At 55.8% G+C, this 17,827-nt stretch overlaps 8 protein-coding genes across 8 annotated transcripts; 3 read left to right on the top strand and 5 right to left on the bottom strand.

The window, feature by feature from the left end:
• Window positions 1-420: 420 nt before the first annotated feature.
• AYL99_09875 (protein GZF3) lies at window positions 421-1,327 on the bottom strand (the record flags this gene model as incomplete). The annotated part of the gene is made up of 2 exons (XM_018841381.1): window positions 421-1,029; window positions 1,088-1,327. 2 exons carry the CDS (start codon window positions 1,325-1,327, stop codon window positions 421-423), a joined length of 849 nt encoding a protein of 282 aa, XP_018689090.1.
• A 2,547-nt stretch (window positions 1,328-3,874) lies between these two features.
• AYL99_09874 (hypothetical protein) lies at window positions 3,875-6,342 on the top strand (the record flags this gene model as incomplete). The annotated part of the gene is made up of 2 exons (XM_018841380.1): window positions 3,875-5,320; window positions 5,371-6,342. 2 exons carry the CDS (start codon window positions 3,875-3,877, stop codon window positions 6,340-6,342), a joined length of 2,418 nt encoding a protein of 805 aa, XP_018689089.1.
• Window positions 6,343-7,384: 1,042 nt separating this feature from the next.
• On the bottom strand, window positions 7,385-8,340 carry AYL99_09873 (hypothetical protein; the record flags this gene model as incomplete). The annotated part of the gene is made up of 2 exons (XM_018841379.1): window positions 7,385-8,106; window positions 8,184-8,340. 2 exons carry the CDS (start codon window positions 8,338-8,340, stop codon window positions 7,385-7,387), a joined length of 879 nt encoding a protein of 292 aa, XP_018689088.1.
• Window positions 8,341-8,780: 440 nt separating this feature from the next.
• On the top strand, window positions 8,781-9,557 carry AYL99_09872 (aspartyl/glutamyl-tRNA(Asn/Gln) amidotransferase, C subunit; the record flags this gene model as incomplete). The annotated part of the gene is made up of 1 exon (XM_018841378.1): window positions 8,781-9,557. One exon carries the CDS (start codon window positions 8,781-8,783, stop codon window positions 9,555-9,557), a length of 777 nt encoding a protein of 258 aa, XP_018689087.1.
• A 577-nt stretch (window positions 9,558-10,134) lies between these two features.
• On the bottom strand, window positions 10,135-10,977 carry AYL99_09871 (hypothetical protein; the record flags this gene model as incomplete). The annotated part of the gene is made up of 1 exon (XM_018841377.1): window positions 10,135-10,977. One exon carries the CDS (start codon window positions 10,975-10,977, stop codon window positions 10,135-10,137), a length of 843 nt encoding a protein of 280 aa, XP_018689086.1.
• Window positions 10,978-11,607: 630 nt separating this feature from the next.
• On the bottom strand, window positions 11,608-13,227 carry AYL99_09870 (hypothetical protein; the record flags this gene model as incomplete). Its single annotated transcript, XM_018841376.1, has 5 exons — window positions 11,608-12,243; window positions 12,331-12,410; window positions 12,485-12,908; window positions 12,986-13,062; window positions 13,110-13,227. 5 exons carry the CDS (start codon window positions 13,225-13,227, stop codon window positions 11,608-11,610), a joined length of 1,335 nt encoding a protein of 444 aa, XP_018689085.1.
• Window positions 13,228-13,597: 370 nt separating this feature from the next.
• AYL99_09869 (hypothetical protein) lies at window positions 13,598-15,481 on the bottom strand (the record flags this gene model as incomplete). The annotated part of the gene is made up of 4 exons (XM_018841375.1): window positions 13,598-13,940; window positions 14,012-15,271; window positions 15,380-15,431; window positions 15,478-15,481. The coding sequence occupies 4 exons, from the start codon at window positions 15,479-15,481 to the stop codon at window positions 13,598-13,600; spliced, it is 1,659 nt and encodes a 552-aa protein (XP_018689084.1).
• Window positions 15,482-15,914: 433 nt separating this feature from the next.
• On the top strand, window positions 15,915-16,988 carry AYL99_09868 (hypothetical protein; the record flags this gene model as incomplete). Its single annotated transcript, XM_018841374.1, has 2 exons — window positions 15,915-16,569; window positions 16,669-16,988. 2 exons carry the CDS (start codon window positions 15,915-15,917, stop codon window positions 16,986-16,988), a joined length of 975 nt encoding a protein of 324 aa, XP_018689083.1.
• Between the last annotated feature and the right edge of the window lie 839 nt (window positions 16,989-17,827).

Genomic DNA, 17,827 nt, shown 5'->3' with positions numbered 1-17,827 from the left:
ATGCCAGGGCAGATGGCAGCGGCTGCGGCGGCGGCAGAGCGAAAGCGCACCTGCCCTTGCCTTCGGTGGTATTTCAATTTCTCTCACTCACCCACCTGCTCACTCAAAACGCCCCAATTGCATAGATAGCTGCGTCGTGGCCAGCCTTCCCCCCTTCCCAAAAACATGCGCCATGTTCAGCCCATTAAGATCCCCTCTCCCCTCCCACCCACCCACCCACATTTCACCATATTATGTACCTATGTCACGACCGAGTGACCGAGTGACCGACCGACCGAAAGAAAATTCGTGCACCTGGGTATCACTGACAGAGAATACACCCACGCAACCATGCAAGGTGGACAGTAGAGCACTGCTCTATCTATCTTCCTTCATATACCCGCGAGAGAGAGAGAGAGAGAGAGAAAGAAAAACAGATGTTCATTCTTTGAGTTCTTGTGATGAGAGTCGTGGCTTCTTCGAAATGTGTCCTTGTTGTTGTTGTTCATCAATTTCTTGGAGTCGTCGCTGCAACTCTTCGGCCTTGTGCTTCCAATCTTCCCGTTCTTGGATGGCCCGGTCTCGTTCGCGGCACAGGTTCTGCTCGTTGTCGTGGTACACCATGTTGATGACTTCGAGCTCGGACACTCGCGTGCGCAGGCGTGTGTTGAGGGCCGCGAGCTGGTCGTAACTCATGGGCGTTTCGGCGTGTTGGCTGCTGTTATTGTGCATGGAGGCGGTGCTGGGGGAGGGTTGCGTGGGGTTGGGATGGAGAGATGGGTCGGTGGGAGAACCGTTGTGGTGTTGGTGGTGTTGGTGGTGGTGGTGGTTGCTGTTGTTGTAGTGAGGGTCTGCCGCGGTTGACACGCCGTCGAAGATATGTTGAGGGGCAATGTTCGGGTCGTGGTGAGCTCCAGGGGTCCCTGTACGCGACACGGGCGAGTGCGATCGATCAGAGGCGACAGATACGGCCATCTGTGAAACCCGTCGGTGAGGATTGATCCCGTTGGAATTGTCGGTCTGAGGGGGCGGGCCCCCATTTGGCTCAAACTGCGCGGTGGTGTCAGAAGCATGCGCAGCAACACCGAACCCACAGGGTACGACTTACCTTCTTCTTGGGACCTGTGCTCGTGGTCTTGACTCGATTGCGACTCTTGATCACGTCCGTCTTGAGGCTGATCGGTCGCGGGCGGCCGTGCAGCTTGAGAAACAGGCCGCAGGCGTTGCAGAGCACGGAACCGGCCTCGTCGCGGCGCCATAGCGGCGTGGTCGACGTCTGACAGTTCTGACAGACCGGCTGTGTAAAGGGGGCACTCTGGTCAGCACCTGAGGATATTGAAGCAGCCATGGTATTTTTGCCGTGGTGATCTCGAATCCAAGGAACGGCAGGTTTTCGATAACGATAAGAAACCGAAGTTTAACCCCGTGACCGGCCAATGCAGTCTTGGCATCAATCATCACGTCCCATCCCATGGGGTGGTAGAAAGAAACCATCAACTTACCGGCGTGTTGCCTGCTATTCCCGGCGTGGGCACAGGGGCCATGCTGCCCGAGTAACTCATCTGCGAACCATAGCTGCTGCCAGAGAAGGATCTGTCGCCCCGTTGTCAGCTTTTATTTTCCCTCTGTTATCCCCTTCCCGTCTTCGGCATACCTGACAGTTGGGGGTGGTGGTGGTGCAGCAGCGGCCAGGGAGGTCAGGGCCGATAACCCTGGCAGTGCTAGTCGGGGTTCGGAGTGATAGTCCCGTGCCAGAGTGAAGCTCGCACTTCTGGTATGGAATTGGGGCTGGTTGAAGAAGTGACTGCCCGTATACGGAAGATTGGTGGACGACGGTCTCGAGATGTCCTTTCCGTGCACTGCCGGAGGCGGCAACGGTGAGCTGCTTCTTTGCTGGTCTCGTCTCAGGGCGCCATATTCATCCAGTCTCGAGTCACTCAATGACGTTGACGGTGGTCGGTAGGTCGGGTCAAGGACTGAAGCTCGGAAGAGCGGGGGAGCAACTGCGGACGCCGTGTTCAGTGGTATTTGAGACCAAACCGTGGTCTCGACGGGTCTGGCTGGGTGCGAGAGGGAGAGAGGCCTGGGTGAGAGGCGAGGCGAAGGTGATGGAGATTATGCCTGAATACCAACAAAAGGATGCCACAGGCACCTTGTTGCAACTGCGGTCAACGACAAACAATAATATAACCAACCAAAAAAAAAGAGAGGGCTGTGTTATCGCAGGACTGAAAGCACGTCTATCGATAGACGGGAATCTTGGAGTATTTTGCTTCACCCAATACAATCTCACAGTAGGGGGGGCTGTTCCCATATCGAGGGGATCCTGGCTGGTGAGGACAATATTGGTCCCCGCCGAGAAGCCTAACAGCATGTCTAATTGCGCCTTGTCTTGACCGTAAACGCTTTTGTTGAGATGAGCTGGTCGACCGGACCAGGGTCAACGGAGAGAGATCCGGGCATGGATATGACCGTTACTCAGCCTCATTGTGCATTATTACACGAACGTCGAGGGCCTATTGTGAACTGCACCGGTAGAGACAGCCCTTGGGAATCGAGCTGCATCCAAGTCTCTGCGCGACAACCACTGGTAGCAGGTAGCAGGGCCAGCGTGGCGCTGATTCGGCGCTTTAGCAAATCTGGGGAAAGATGAAAGAGATTGTCCAATCTCACGGTGGAGGTCACCGGTTTCCGAAGTGCCCCCTTTTTTTCCCTATCGCGCCTCTGGGCACAGTCTAAAAGCAACCTGAATGCTCATAGCCGCTCAAAGGCTCGTTTCTAACTGACTGACGTGCAGATGGGCATCAATAGCCCTCATCAAAACTGTCTTACCGACTCCACGACCCAATGTGCGCGGCTCGCCGGCCAAGGCAACCGTCCACTACAAAGTATGAAAGTGAAACTCGATCCACTTCCACAACTGCCATGTGCGTGGTACGAGGTACAGAAGGATCCAACCGTCTCCTATTGTGGTTCCATGTCTCTTCTAGCAATGTCACGCGTTCAAAGAAAGGAAGAAAAATACACTTGTCGATCAAGTCCCGCTATCCCGAGATTAACGGGCAACCCTCCTCGCGTAAGGTTCGATGGGAGGGAGGATCCAACTTGCTTGGACAGATGAGGAATAGTTGTGGCTGATGAGGCGTGCCAGTTTTATCTTCGAGACTTGTGGCTGATAGAGGGAAGCTCCAACAGAATCGATATCCGGAGATCTATCAGGTTTTATCTGACGATCTATGGATATCAGTCGTCTGAATCGCAACGAGTCTGTCAAGACAACAAGATCTGCGCAGGCCTCACGGATAGAATATCCTAGGGAGGCACAATAACCAAATGCTCGACTCCGTGGTTGACCAATTCGCTGAGAAAGGGGGCAAGGGTGGCTACCCATGGTTTGTCCATGCCATCACTCACTTACCCAGGGACAGAGACTCTCTTGCAGGCAGCAGTGGTTGGCGAAAAGAAGACTATTATTATTGAGGACCTCGTGGTCGGCAGGGCATCTCTCCTGTACGAGGTAGACCGTCAGTGACCGTCCATCGGACTGCGCACCAATGTGCTTATGTTCGTCCACCGTAATAATGCAGAGACGCACAAAATAATTGGCGCAGTTTGAAAGCACCCCAGTGTGCCCAGCTAGGTGCCCGTCACCCAGTAATAATCCGCAGTAAACCACTTTGTTCAGAGACCCAAACTCCGGCTCACTTTTCCAAAACCAAGTTTCCAGGAACGTGGCTCCAGAGCCACTTACTCCTTGCCGTCTTCTCGAATGACGGTGGTGTCGACGTTTGCTGGTCTCTAGATTCGCAGCCGTCAGCATGTGAAAGACATCAACGTCTCTTCCCACGCTTTGTCCTTGTCTTTCTCTCCCTCTCCGCCCGGTGAACATCAAGCCATGCCTCGACAGCGACCAACCTCCGGCTACGCTCGCCTGGCGCAGGCGGACGAGGATGACGGTCCGCTGGGAGACGAAGATTCTGGAGATGAGAACTACGCATCCTCGCCCCTGACAACCCGATATGCCTCCATCCAACCGGCTCCGCGAGAGTCGATGCGCTCAGGCGCCTACCACGATCCACGGAGACGATCGATGAGACGAGTCCGAAGTAATTCCTCGGGTGTGGACATCAAGGCGATCAACGCCCGGCTGGAGAGATGGGCAGAAGAGATCGCTTCCAAATTCAAGATCAGCTCGGTCAAGGGCAAGACCCAAGAGGAGGAACAGCTGGAGATACACCACTCGGTCTTCCAAGCTCCTCCCGGCGTACACCCTTATACAGCCTCCGATCTGGCTGCCTACGCTGCTGCCGAAACGCAAAGAATGACCAAACAGCAATTCGACGATATCGTGGAGAGCGTCAGAGTCGCCATCGAACTCGGGACACATCCCAAGATGATCTCGCAGGGGAGTTCCGGCAGCTATTTCGCACGCAACAGTGAGGGCAAAGTGGTTGGTGTGTTCAAGCCCAAAGACGAAGAGCCATACGCTTCGAGGAACCCCAAATGGACAAAGTGGTTGCACCGAAATTTGCTACCGTTCGCCTTCGGCCGAGCCTGCCTGATACCCAATCTGTCCTATGTGTCTGAAGCCGCTGCATATGTTTTGGATTCCCAGCTGAGGACGTACATTGTTCCGTATACGGACGTCGTCTGGTTATCGTCCAAGGTCTTCTACTACGACTTTTGGGAAAGGAGAAGCACCTGGGGCGGAAAGAAAGGCCTTCCCGCAAAACCTGGCAGTTTTCAGGTCTTCTTGAAAGGCTTTAGAGACGCCAATCTGTTCCTCCGCGAGAACCCCTGGCCGGATCAAGCAACCGAGTTTCGTGCAGATATGGAGCATTCGCGCAAGAGACGACCGTTGAGCCATTGTCTTCCCGGCGGCCGAGGTTCAGAAGACAACGACGAGGAGGCTCCTCGAGTGGTCTCCCCTCCGCCGTCAGAAGAGGCACCCAAGTTCCACTGGACGCCTGCCATACGGCAAGCTTTTCGGGAAGAGCTGGAGAAGTTGGTCATTCTCGACTATATCATGCGAAACACCGACAGGGGCCTCGACAACTGGATGATCAAAATCGATTGGAAGACGGAAGAAGTTTCTATCGTGGCAGAACCCCCCAAACCAAACGGCACCACCGAAAATGGAGATGCACACCTGCGACCATCATCGGTGAGCCCGAACATCAATCCGCAACGGACGGAGTCGAACACCTCCAGACCATACAAGCGGTACGAGGCGATGGAGAGCCGATCGGGGACGCCCTCCAATCACCAGGAACTCCAGTGTTCCATCACCATCGGGGCCATCGACAATAGTTTGTCGTGGCCCTGGAAACACCCTGATGCTGTATGTATAGACATCCCCGCGCAGCTGCCGTACGCTAATCCATCTTCCAGTGGCGGAGTTTCCCTTTTGGTTGGCTGTTTCTGCCCGTCTCCTTGATCGGGCAACCATTCTCCAAGAGAACCCGGGATCATTTCCTCCCTCTGTTGACTTCAACCGCTTGGTGGAGCGAAACTCAAATGGCTCTGCGGAGGGTCTTTTCGTTGGACGCAGATTTCAAGGAAAGCATGTTCGCCCGGCAGATCGCTGTGATGAAAGGGCAAGCCTGGAATGTCGTGGAGACGTTGAAACAAGAAGATCACGGTCCTTTGGAGTTGACCAGACGGACCAGAGTATGTGTCTGGGACGACTTGGTCGATGTTCCTGTGGCGATCCCCATGCGTGTGCCTTCCGCCGAGATGAACCGCCGCACAGCACGTCAATATCAACAACAAGAAGAGATGGACATTGGGGCATCATATGCCTCGGCCCCCCCTGGCAGACACCAAGCACCACAGTACGACCTCCTTGGCTCCCCAACGAACGAATTACCCAATCCGAACCGCTTCGACCTCACTCGTGAAGATAGCGCAGCGGATCTGGGATATCTGCCTGGTCCTCACGATGATGGTGGACTGAGCAGCACGGCTCCTGGTTTCGACTCTCTGGACTTTGCTCGAGAAGCTCGTAGCAGTCTCGGCCACCATCCCAACGCCTACACACTCCCCGCTCGACCCTCGGCCAAGGGTAAGACGCGCTTCAGCTTCGAATTTCCCCGTCGTGGCGGCGACAGTTCTACCCAGAGCAATAACGCAACCTCGAAGGAACGTGCCACAAGAAGACAACGGTCCCTGTCGACAAGGAGTGGCTATGGTGGCAACAAGCCGAGATCAGTTCCGAGCATCGTTTATGAGGGAGACGACTTTGATGAGGGCGATTTGGGGTATGCCGCGGCGAGTGACATGGACTCGACACACCGGCGGAAGGTCATTGTGGAGAGACTGGAAACGGTGAAGAGCAAGAAACCCTTTTTCACGTGGTGTTAAACAGGAAAAACCTCAGCAGCCAGGCACGACAAAAGGTGGGAATGGTGTATATGAGGGGAATATAGGTGCATTAGAAGAACAAAGTGTTTGTGCAAGGGATGCTACCAACTTGTGTTCGGCATTTTTCGGCCCAGGGTTCCGGGGATCTGGCTGTATAAGAGGCAAGATTAAAAAAAGAACGTGTCTCACGATGCGCATGATGCATGTTTGCATGGCAAATGGGTGTCTCGATATATTGTGTGTTGTCCAGAAGTGGAAACCTGGACACGGGAAAATGAAGTGCATGATCTGGTCTTGACGGACAGTTTTCACCACAGTCAACCCATCATGTCATTATGTATCGCATTGCCAATCGATATATGGATATCACTCGATCAATTTCGTGCGTGCGTGCGTGCGTGCGTGCGTGTGTGGGTGTGTGTGTGTGTGTGTGTGTGTGTGTGTGTGTGTGTGTGTGTGTGTGTGTGTGCGCGCGTTCGTCTGGTTCATCTGGCCATCGTCAGTAGGTAGAGCTGGTGCTGCTGCTGGTGCTGCTGCTGGCCGGCGGGAGTTCGACCTGGCCGGGTTTCAATGCCCTCCCATCAAAGGTACGATGTAACATGGCTTGTCTTTTCAGAACAGAGTCAGAGCAGAACAGAACAGAACAGAACACAGTATAATAAATGTCGTCTCCCACCAGGACGGAGGGGAGAATGGATAAATGGATGGATGGATTCATGTTAGATAGATAGATCCCTTGCTGCTGCTGTTATAAAACGCCATTGACGCCGGCCCCGACCGAGCATTGTGAGAAAATCCGCATCGCCTGTCTGTCTTGTCCGACCATCTGTCTGTCTGTCTGTCCATCCCCCCTTTGCTATCCCCCCCACACACATGCAACTCTCCTCAGGCCTCCTCGATCCTGATCCTGAATCTGTCCTGTCGAGTCGGCGTCGGTGGCTCGCCCGGCAAGGTCCCGAGGACACAGGCGGTGTGTCATGGATTTGTCCAGGGCCTGAGATTGTCTAGTTGATTCATGCACACTCTCCCCAGTGTTCAGCCTCTATGAGAAATCCTCCTCTTCCTTCTCGATCGCATTCTTCACCCTCAACAGCAGCGTCGTCTTCCACTTGTCCAGCTTGCTCAGCGAGTCGAACTGGAACAACTTGTCCGAAAAGGCTTCCTGATCCCCTTCCTCGACGCAGGCCACCAGGTCCGTCAGGAGCATGTTCTCCCGTGTGCTCGCGAAGCTGCCGTCTAGCTCGCGGTACTGGTCGAGCGCTCTCTTGGTGGCGACCTGGTCACCTGCGGCGAGGTGGCAGATGCCGGCCTTGAGGAAATAGTCTTTGACACTCCAGCGCATGAGGTTGTTGTTGAGGCTGGACTTGGCCACGGCCTCGAGCTTGGTGATGGCGTTCTGGTAGTCGCCCTCCAGGGCCGCCAGGTCCGCGACCTTGAGGTACAGCTTGTTGGCCAGCGCCTCGGCGTTGTCGCTTTCGTACCACTGCGCCGCGGTGTCGTACGCCTCTAGTGCCTTCTTCTGGTCGCCGATCTCCATCTCGTACACCTCGGCGAGGTTCTGCTGGTGCGTGGCCGCACGCCGGAAGTTGCCCTTGGCCGTGTAGTGCTGGATGGCAGTGCTGAGCACGCGGGCGGCATCTTGGGGAGATTCTTTGCGGTAGACTTTGAAGGCTTCGGTCAGGGTATTGGCCATGTCGTCGGGTTCGTTGAGTTTTGACTGTTGGATCGAGGCGGCCTGCTCAAAGGCCTTCCCGGCTTCGAGGTCTGTTGCACAGGATGTTAGTGAGGATGGTGTTCTGAATGTCTGCCACATCGTCATGCTTGCCTGGATTGGTGCTTACTCTGCTTCTGTACTCGAAACGCATTGGCGGCTTGTGTGTAGAGGTCCGCCGCGTTCTCCCATTTTTCTGCCCGTCCGCCGAACAGACTGAATCCACCGGAGGCGCCTTGAGCGGCCTTGTCGGCCTTCTGCAGTAATGCTCGGGGATCTTGAGCCATGGGGAAAGCGGGAAATGAAGGGTATTCGGAACACAGAGAGCGGTGGGTGCGAAGTGCAGGGTCTCCGGAGTTCCTGCAGGTATCTGGGTGATATATGGGCGACAGAGAGGGCACAGGCTGCGAGAGATCAATCAAGCCGTAACTCGAGGTGTAGGTGGCTCCTGGAATTAAATACCTGGTTGATGAATGGATGAGTGTCCAGGTGCAGCGCAGTGCAGCCCCTCCAAAGCCAGTCAGCCAGTAAAGGGCTAAAGGGAACGAAATAATCCGCCGTACGATATGTACGTCACCATTTTGCGCTAGGCTGCTCTCTCACTTTACCGCAGCGGTGCCGATGGAAGAAATGTCACAACGTTGACTCTCCCATCCAGTATCGACCAATGTAGCCCGCAGGCCTCACTCTCCAGGAGATTGAAAACGGTCCTCCTCTGCAGTTCGAAATGCCTCGGATTCCGCGACACGCATTCAACATCCGCACTGCTCTGTCCGGACCTGTCACCAGCCCTGCTCGCGAAAAAGAGCTGAGGCTCGTCCAGAAAATCGACATCTGCCCTGAAATCCAGTCCCTCCTCGAGACGCCTACGTGGTCTGTGTCTCAGCTCCTACCTCCGTCATCACGGCGGTCTACAAAGAGAGACTTGGCGGCAAGGGCAGACAACTCCTCATCCGAAGCATCACCACTACAGTCGAGAGATGAGGTTGCACCCGGAGCGAGAGAGATAACGCGCCAGAAATTGCACCACCTCCTCCGCCTCTCCGCCCTCCCTCCCCCCAAATCCCAAGCCGAAGAAGCCCAGATGCTCCGGGACTTGCGTGACCAAGTCCACTTTGTCAAGGAAATCCAGAAAGTCGACACCACAGGCGTTGAACCGCTGGTGGCCATCCGCGACGAAACCTCAGAACACAGACAAGAACACACCGTCACCCAGGCCACGCTGGCCGAGTTTCTTGCGCTCGAGGAGAAGAAGGGCAGGAACGGCACGATCAGGAGAAGGAGAGATACCTATCAGGTGACAAGCTTCACGGCTGACAGCCAGCCATGGGAAGAAGATCCGTTGCCCTGGAGTAAGGTGGAGGATCCCTGGGCCCTCGGTGCGGACGGAGAATCTCGGAGAATGGGGAGATTCTTCTTCGTCAAGCGACAGCCGCCCGCGCCAGAGCGTGACGGGATGGAGAAAGAGGAAGGCGAGAATATAAAGTCGAAGGGTGTGGATTGACCAAAGAGATGACTCGTCATACATTTTTCCAGGATTACAACATCCACCTGAGAAGTCAGCATTCTGCACTACTTGTCCAGAGCAGACGCCTATGGAAGGGAGCACCGAATATGCGGACATAGCCCTCCATTCAAACCACACAGAAGCGTCGCGGTGCGCGGAGTGTTAGGAAAAAATTGGACTCCTGCAGACAATGGACGATGGGCTGGTACAAATAATCAAGCGGCCTTTGAAACTTGCGGTCTATATCTAAGGTCCGCAACTGTTCTGAAATACGGGACGACGGGTGCAGTTGAAGAGTCCTCTCTGCGGAGAGGCACTGGCACGATCTGCACCCGCTGGGCTTCCGAAAATTGCGACACACATTTACGACGACGGTCTTCAGGCCCAGCTGGACAAGAGGTTTACTCCAAGATTACCAGACTGATGCTGTCAGCGACGGTTGCCAAGTGCCAGGTTGAAAAGCCTAGTGAGACGGACGGAAGAAAGAGGGTCACTACGCTGGAGATGAAGAGCGACAAGTGTGTGCCAGGGATTGAAACAGTTGGATATAGAATCAGACGTTCAATCCGGAATATCAGTCCCAGGCATCAGGATCCCAGTCTCCTACCTTCGCCTTCATTCCTTCGTCCAGGGCGTCGATGACACCAACATCCTCGGGCGAAATCTCCCAGCCAAAAATACCCTTGTTCTCGATAATCCGCGGCTCCTTGTCGCTCTTGGGGATCACCACCAGTCCCTTTTGCAGGCCCCACCGCAGGACGATCTGCGCGGGGGTCCTGCCGTACTTTTTCGCGAGCGAGGCGATGGTCGGGTCATTCAGCCTCTTGCCCTGCGTGAGCGGCGAGTAGGCGACCACGACGATGCCCTTAGCCTGACAGTACGCGACGAGCTGGCGCTGTTGGCTCCACGGGTGCAGCTCGACCTGGTTGCACACGGGCTCGATGTAGACGCCAGGCTCGGCCATGAGTTGGTCGATGTGCTTAGCCGACCAGTTGGACACCCCGATGCTCTTGACGAGACCTTTCTCCACGGCGTCCTGCAGGCCCAACCACGCCTCGTGCCGCGCCACGCGCCCCGGTCGCGGTGTGTGCAGCAGGTACAGGTCGATGGCGGGCAGGCCGAGTTTCTTCAGCGAGCCCTCGACGCCCGCGAGCGCCCCCTCGCGACTGTACATGTCTTCCCACAGCTTCGAGACGACGAACAGCTCCGACGGGTCGATGTGGCTCTGTACGATGGCGGCGCCTGTCTCGGTCTCGTTGCGGTACACCTGCGCCGTGTCGAGGTGCCGGTACCCGTGTTTCAGCGCGGCCAGCGCCGACTGAGTACATGTGGCGCTCGCGCAGGTGCCGAAGCCCAGCACGGGGATCCGGTTCCCAGATTTCAGTGGCAGTGTCGATGAGATCTGTAATTCGGGCATTTTCGTTCCCTCTTCTGGGTTTGGTTTGTTGATCCGTCGGTTGGTTGCTGGTTCGTTTTCCGGAGAAGAGAAGAGAACTCAAGGAAGGAAGGGGAGGCAATTTATATAGTTCCTATAGTTATGTTGTTGTTTCACGAAATCACACCCCCGAAGAAGACTCAGAAGAAAAGAGTCATTGCAACAGATAGAACTCCAGATGAAGTCAGTCTTTTGATTTTTTTCCCCTCACCCCCAATGAAATGGTTTAGTGCGCGGGAAGAATACATACTGCGTAATATCACATCGGCCATTTGCCGAGTATGCCGATCAGACGGACAGGTTCGACTGAATCAGGAAAAGAGGACGTGAAAGAAGAAAGTATGGATGTACGTATGCGTACTAATGAAATATATGTACTCGAGGGGGAATTCCATACGGGGTGTATGTAGTACCGAAGTCGAAGTCACATGGCTCGCGAGAGCTTGCTTGCTCGGGGCAGACAGAATACGCAGCAGCAGCAGCAGCAGGACGAGGAGGAGGAGGAGGAGGAGGAGGAGGAAGGAAAGGAGGAGGAAGGAAGGAAGGAAGGAAGGAAGGGAGGGAGGGAGGGATATACCGAAAAACCCAGGGATGTCTTCTCTCTTCTAATCTCTACAGACCACGTCTCAAGTAGCTTGACGTCGCCACGCCCATCACGAAACCTACGACCACTAATACACCCTGAGAAGCCATATTCGGGCCCAGGAGCGGAGAGGTGAGTGGAACTCGTGGGCCTGTCCGACCACCACCACCACCACCACCACCTGTGGCCGGGAGATTTGGTCTGCCCAGCCGACCTCCCTTGGCCGGCCACGGCCACGGAAACCGGATGGGGGTCGGGTCCATGGCGAGGCTCTCCCAGCGCGGGATCCGCCCTCCGTCGACTCGGTACAGCAGGTCCCACTGGGCGCTGAAGGCGACCTGCTCAGCCACCAAGGGGGGCTGTCGAGACATCCCGTCCAGGGCGATGATCCAAAAGTGCACGGTGAATGTGTCCGACGGGCTGATGTAGCCCAGCTCGCTGTCCTCGCCGCGGACCACTTGGCGGCGGGAGCTGAGCATGAAATCGACCGTGTGGATGGCGCCCAAGGCGTCCGGGGCGGGCACGCGCAGTCGACACCCGCCGTCGCGCGTGTGGCAATAACCCCCCTTGTACATGATCGCCTCCGGGACGCCGTTGAGGACGAACGTGAAGTCACCATCGGGATTAATGGTTTGAGGTTGTGGTTGGGGTTGGAGCGAGAAAGTCTGCGAGACCATGGTCAGTGCCTCTCAGAGGAGGAGTGAGTCGACGGGGGTTCGGCCATGCATATATCCCTACTGGGACAGACGTACGAGGGAGTCTGGCGCATTGTAGGTGGAGTTGAAACAACCCGCGCAAGTCACCGCGAAAGTCGCGTTCTGGGTCTTCTCGTCTGTCCCCCGGTTAACGGTGTCCGCAGTCAGCAGTTCGTTCGCTAAAACGCTCGATAGATACACGGGGACATACCGTGCTCGAGCAGCTGCAACTCCTTGGCCTGCGTGCACGTTCGATTCGGCATGAGCGGGGGCACTGGCGGGTACGTGGGAAAGGCGTCGAACTCGGCGAACTTGATGATCTGAGGGGCCGGCGCGTACACAAGTCGCCCCAGTCTCTGCTTCGGCTTCTGGAAGTTCCAGGACACAATGAATGCGAGGGGCTTGTCCAACGGCTGGTGGTCCACCGAGATGATGGCGAAGTGGAGGTCGCCGGTGTCGTCTTCGACTGTGGTGTCTCGGGGGAAGTCGCTGATGGTGACCTCGGCGACGTGGATGGCGCCCGACGAGTCCTGGGTGTAAGGGTGATAGAAGTGCTTTGGGTAAGGCTCCGGCCTGGTCCCGTCCCAGACCACGTCGAAGCAGGTTGGACATGTCCCGACGCCGAGCTTGAATTGCTACGAGGAGCATCAGTCGGTAGCCAGGATGGATCATTCATCCGGGACCAGAAGATCCCATTTCACAAATCACTGACCAAGTACTCCGTCTCGTTTGCGCCCCAGGGACTGTTAGGAAACGGGAGCTTGAATTTCATTGACTGGAATCCGAAATCTGGGAGGGGTCAGGTTCTAGTTAATGCGATTGCGGCTCAAACGTACCGTAGTTGTATAACGATATCTTGATCGTATCAATGTTATCCACGGGGAGTACATAGCTGGCAGTCACGGTCACCACCAGCAATGTGGCCCCCAGGACCGCGAGAAGCAGGTTCAACATGTCGGAACGACTTCTGTCGTGTTCCCTCGGTCTCTAAGCGGCAAGGCAACATCAACAGAGTTCCATGGGTACCATCTGCACAGCACTCGAGGTGTATCAAAAGCCAAATGCATACAAAAGATAACATGCGCTAGCCACGAGCAGGGGTAGCTGTGGTCTGGACTTGAAGGGCCAATCAATAACATTGCTATCCACACGTGGCAATCTTACCAGAACCCCTGCAGGCAGCCCTTGAGTGACCGTATCCCGAAACTCCGATGAGTATTAGAAGACGTCCAGTGCGGAAGAGGTATATATATATATATATATATATTCATCTGACACGAGGAAAGCATACGGCGCACAACTCGGCGCGTGGAGGAGTTCATTCTCAGGCGAGCGAAAGCCGGCATGTCTCTTTCCAGTACAGCCAGTGTTTTTTGGCATCAGGCTCCGGCGACTCGTCAAGCAGCAGCGCGTGCATGTCGCGGCATCGGGACATCTCGATGACCGCCGACATTTCGCCCGAGGAGTCCTCGTCGACGATTTCGAACAGAGAATGTCCGGCTACTCGTGCCTGTTCGGGAACATCCTGAGGAAGAAACACGGGTTGGGACGCCGACGACGACGATGACACCACGCACGAGGCGGCGTTGGCTATTATTTGAGAGGCCGTTGCCTCTTCCGCTCGCACCACACATTCCGCAGCAGCTCCCTCGACGGACCCGGACCATCTTCACGAAATTGTTAGCTCATTTTCAAATGCGGGACAACAACCTCTTTTATCGGAACAGGGTGAGCTTACGGGCCTTCTCTCCCGCATTTCCGAAGTAGGGATGTCGCTTTTGCCCGCCACACCGAATCACGAAACTTGATAGCCGTGAAGAAGAGAGGCTGGATGACTCCCCTCTCAGCGTTGAAGGTGGGCATCTCGGCCTCGGTGGGTTTGACAGTCATGGCTTGCTCGACACAGCCGACGAGCTGTCGAAACTGTGGAGCGAACTTGTCGTATGCCGTCTCGAATGGTTCGAGGATATTCGAGATGTAGATGAGCGCACTGAGACAATGTGCCTGAAGCACGAGTCCGTGCAGTTTGTTGAGCGGTGAAATCTCGTGGTCCATCTTTGAGTATTGTCGATAACACGAGAGCCACCGGGTCAGTCCGGCAATGTGACGGCCTTGCTCCAGCACCAGCGAATCCCGAGAGGCTGCGCGAGGGCGATATTTGCATTGAGCGGCTATTGTGGCGAAACTGTAGCAAGCGTGCAACGTCCGGAAGAGCTCCCGATCAGCTTGTTGCGGAGTGAACGTGACAACGTCGGGTTCCATACCCGGTGCAACAGGGATTTGGAGCTCTGCGGGGTTTGCCAGCGCGTAGGTGATGACTTGCAGGTCCAATTTTCCAAACAGACACGATAGGTCATCGTCGAGCAGGGCTTTGCTGTTCGCAGGCCTGGCGGCAAGCCATTCGCGGGAGTTCATGACCGAGAAGGCGCCTCGCAGATGAAGTAGGGCATCCGTGTGTCGGTGCTGGATTGTCTCGGCACAGGCCAACAGGATGCAGGCTACAAGGACCGGCAGAGGGCCGTGAGGGAGCCGAATGACATCGTGTCGGATTTTCGCGATGGCGGCCGTGATCTGGTGCAATGCCTTGAACTTGGCGGCACCGGCACATCTTTTCAGCATCTGTTGCTCGTAAGACGCTGCAAAAGCAGCCGCCGCCTCTCGCACGCTCGGGATGGACAGTGCGAGCTGGGGCACCAGACGACTCCAAAAGGCCGTCTCCGCTTCGGTTCTTGCACCAGGCCGGCCTTGTGATAACACGGTGCAGGCCAAAAGCCGTAGACGCTCAAGTTCTGGGTCCGGTCCTAGCTGTGTGGGCTCGCGGAGATTGAGGCCACCTAGGCTCCCCAGATGGACAGAAAGCGTAACGGCCGTGTGTGCCGTCTGCTCCGTCTGCTCTTGGGCAGTAGGCGCTCCTTCAGGGTAGCCTTCACAGGAGCGTTTGCCCTGTTGGCATCGTCGGCAATGCGGCTTGGCCTCGTCACATTTCACTCGACGAGCCCTGTCAGGTCAGCGTGATCAGTGGAAATGGCTCCTGGTTCAGAATGATATGCTGGGACTTCTCACCGGCAGGTAAAGCAACCGTACTTAGATTGCCGCACATTGGTACGTGTCCTCTGCTTTGAGGGAGCTGGGACTGAGACTGGTGAACTGAGCGACATCTGGCAAAGTCAAAGACCGAGAATGAGGAGCACAGGAGAAGAGAACCCATGTTGTGCGGTCTCAGGCAGGCCAATTTATGGAGATTTGCAGTGACATTAAGAAGTCGTGGAATTGAGGCTCACATTGTAAGTGGCTGAAAGAGGAATAGTGCAAACTCAAAGACCGAGCCTCGTCAGGCACCACCATTTCTTATATGCACGACAACTCCGCTTCCTATGTATCTTCGGGCCACAATGATATCAGAGCGACATTTCAAGGGGGGCCTTGTATCAAGTCAAGAAGGCGCAGTCGGTCCTAACCATGACCGGACGGACATAGCCCTGCGAGGACCAGGCAGGATCCCAATCGCCCTCATCAGGGGATGCCCGCTGAAAATGCATATATATACTGCTCTCTGAAAAGGTGAGGAATCCCAGGAAGAATCAAGCTCTCCCCAGCTCTCTCTCATCCCCTTACGCTGTATCAACAACACCTCCCCAAATATGAACTCCACGTTCGACCCGGCCACCTGCACCTATGCCACCTGCTCAGTCAAGGACTATGGCCAGCTGCAATACATTCCCTCGCTGGCCGGAAATGCCTTCTACCTGGCGGTGTTCAGCCTTGCCTGCCTCGCCCAGATCTGGCTGGGTGTTCGATACCGCACCTGGGGGTTCATGTGCGGCATGCTGGGCGGCATCGGCCTGGAGATCCTGGGATATGCGTATCGCGTCCGACTGCACTACGACGACTTCGACAACAACTCCTTCATCATCTACCTGGTCGGGCTCACGCTGGGGCCGGCCCTCTTCTCGGGCGCCATCTACATCTGCCTGGCCCGCATCATCGCCGTCTACGGTCTCCGACTGAGCATCCTCAGCCCGCGGACCATCACCATCGTGTTTGTCGGATGTGACCTGGTCGCCCTCATCCTGCAGGCCGCCGGGGGTGCCTTGGCCTCGATAGACAGCACACCCAGCCTCGGACAGACCGGCGTCAACCTGATGATCGCCGGCCTGGCCAGCCAGGTGGCTTCCACCACCCTCTTCTGCGGGTTGTGTCTGCAGATCGTGTTCCGCATCCACACGCGCCCGAGCCTGATCAACCACAACAGCGCGGCACTTCGCAGAGCACTCGCATTCAGGCTTTTCCTAATTGGTGGGTCGTTCCCATTCAGCCATTAATGCCACTCCAATCCCTCCCTTTACGTCCTTAGTTCTTTGTTTTCTCTTCCTTTGCTCACAACCATCCCTCCAGCAATCGCGATTGCCACGGTGGCCATCCTCGTCCGCTGCTGCTTCCGCGTGGCCGAGCTGAGCCGCGGCTTCAGCAGCGCCCTCGCCAACAACGAGGTCCTGTTCATGGTCCTCGACGGCGCCATGATGGCGCTGACCGTCCTGGCCCTCTCGGTGGGCCACCCCGGCCCGGCGCTCGGCGTCATGTGGGCGCAGGGCGGATTCGAGCTGCGGCGGCGGCAACGATCCCGAAGTTCCAAAAAAGGGGCACGGGGGATAGCGTACACCGTCAAGCCGCAGCCGTTGCAGACCGAGATCTCGCATGCGGGGCTACCAAAGTGAACCACGTCGGAAAGACACCGAGGGAGGCCAGATGATCGCGAGACAGAGGCGAGATGAAGAGGGACCGCGAGCTTCGAGGCATGCATGAGCGAGAGCCCTCTCCAGATATGGAGATGTCTACCGTATGGAATGATATATCTATCTATCTATCTATCGACAGACCACCCACCCGCCCACCACTCACTACAACGCATCTGTCTGATCCACAATACCATCCTCTTCCAGTCCACGTCCGATAGGTAGACAGACGTGGAGATTAGTCACGTCGCACAGTCCGACCCCTGACACATACTACCACGCACTCCGTCTTTGATAATGATATACAGTATAGTATAGTATATATCGTGGAGATCGGAGATCAAAGATGTTGATATCGTTGAACCATTGGATCGGAGCTATACAGAGCAAATGGTCTGGCACTTGTCCCTCTGCCAGGAGAGAGGGAGGAAGGGGAGGCAAAAGGGGGTGGAGGAGGTAACGTATGGATGAATGGATGAGACAAGGCCAAACCAGGCATCCGCTCCGTCTGTCCTGCGCTGGGATCCATGTTCCTTCCCCGCCGTCATAACTACCAAAAATTCGTCGATCCTTTTTTTGGTCCTTGTATGTCCTCCCAGCCAAGGTTCAAGAAATACGCGGACAGCAGGCAACGCACACATACGGTTGTGAATGTCAGGGCCGCATTCGCAAAACTTGTCCGAGTTGTTGTTCGATCATATTGTCTCTTGTCTCAGAGAGCGCTGGGACAGCAAAGCTACTACTGGAAACACAAAACAACCCTGTTGGCCTATCGCTTTTGGAGCCCTGCCCAGGTTTGCGGGCGGGCGCTTATAACCCAG

The sequence above is a fragment of the Fonsecaea erecta genome (genome assembly GCF_001651985.1).
Source record: "Fonsecaea erecta strain CBS 125763 chromosome Unknown Scaff10, whole genome shotgun sequence".
Classification (NCBI taxonomy): domain Eukaryota; kingdom Fungi; phylum Ascomycota; class Eurotiomycetes; order Chaetothyriales; family Herpotrichiellaceae; genus Fonsecaea; species Fonsecaea erecta.
This window is presented reverse-complemented; position numbering and strand designations above follow the sequence as displayed.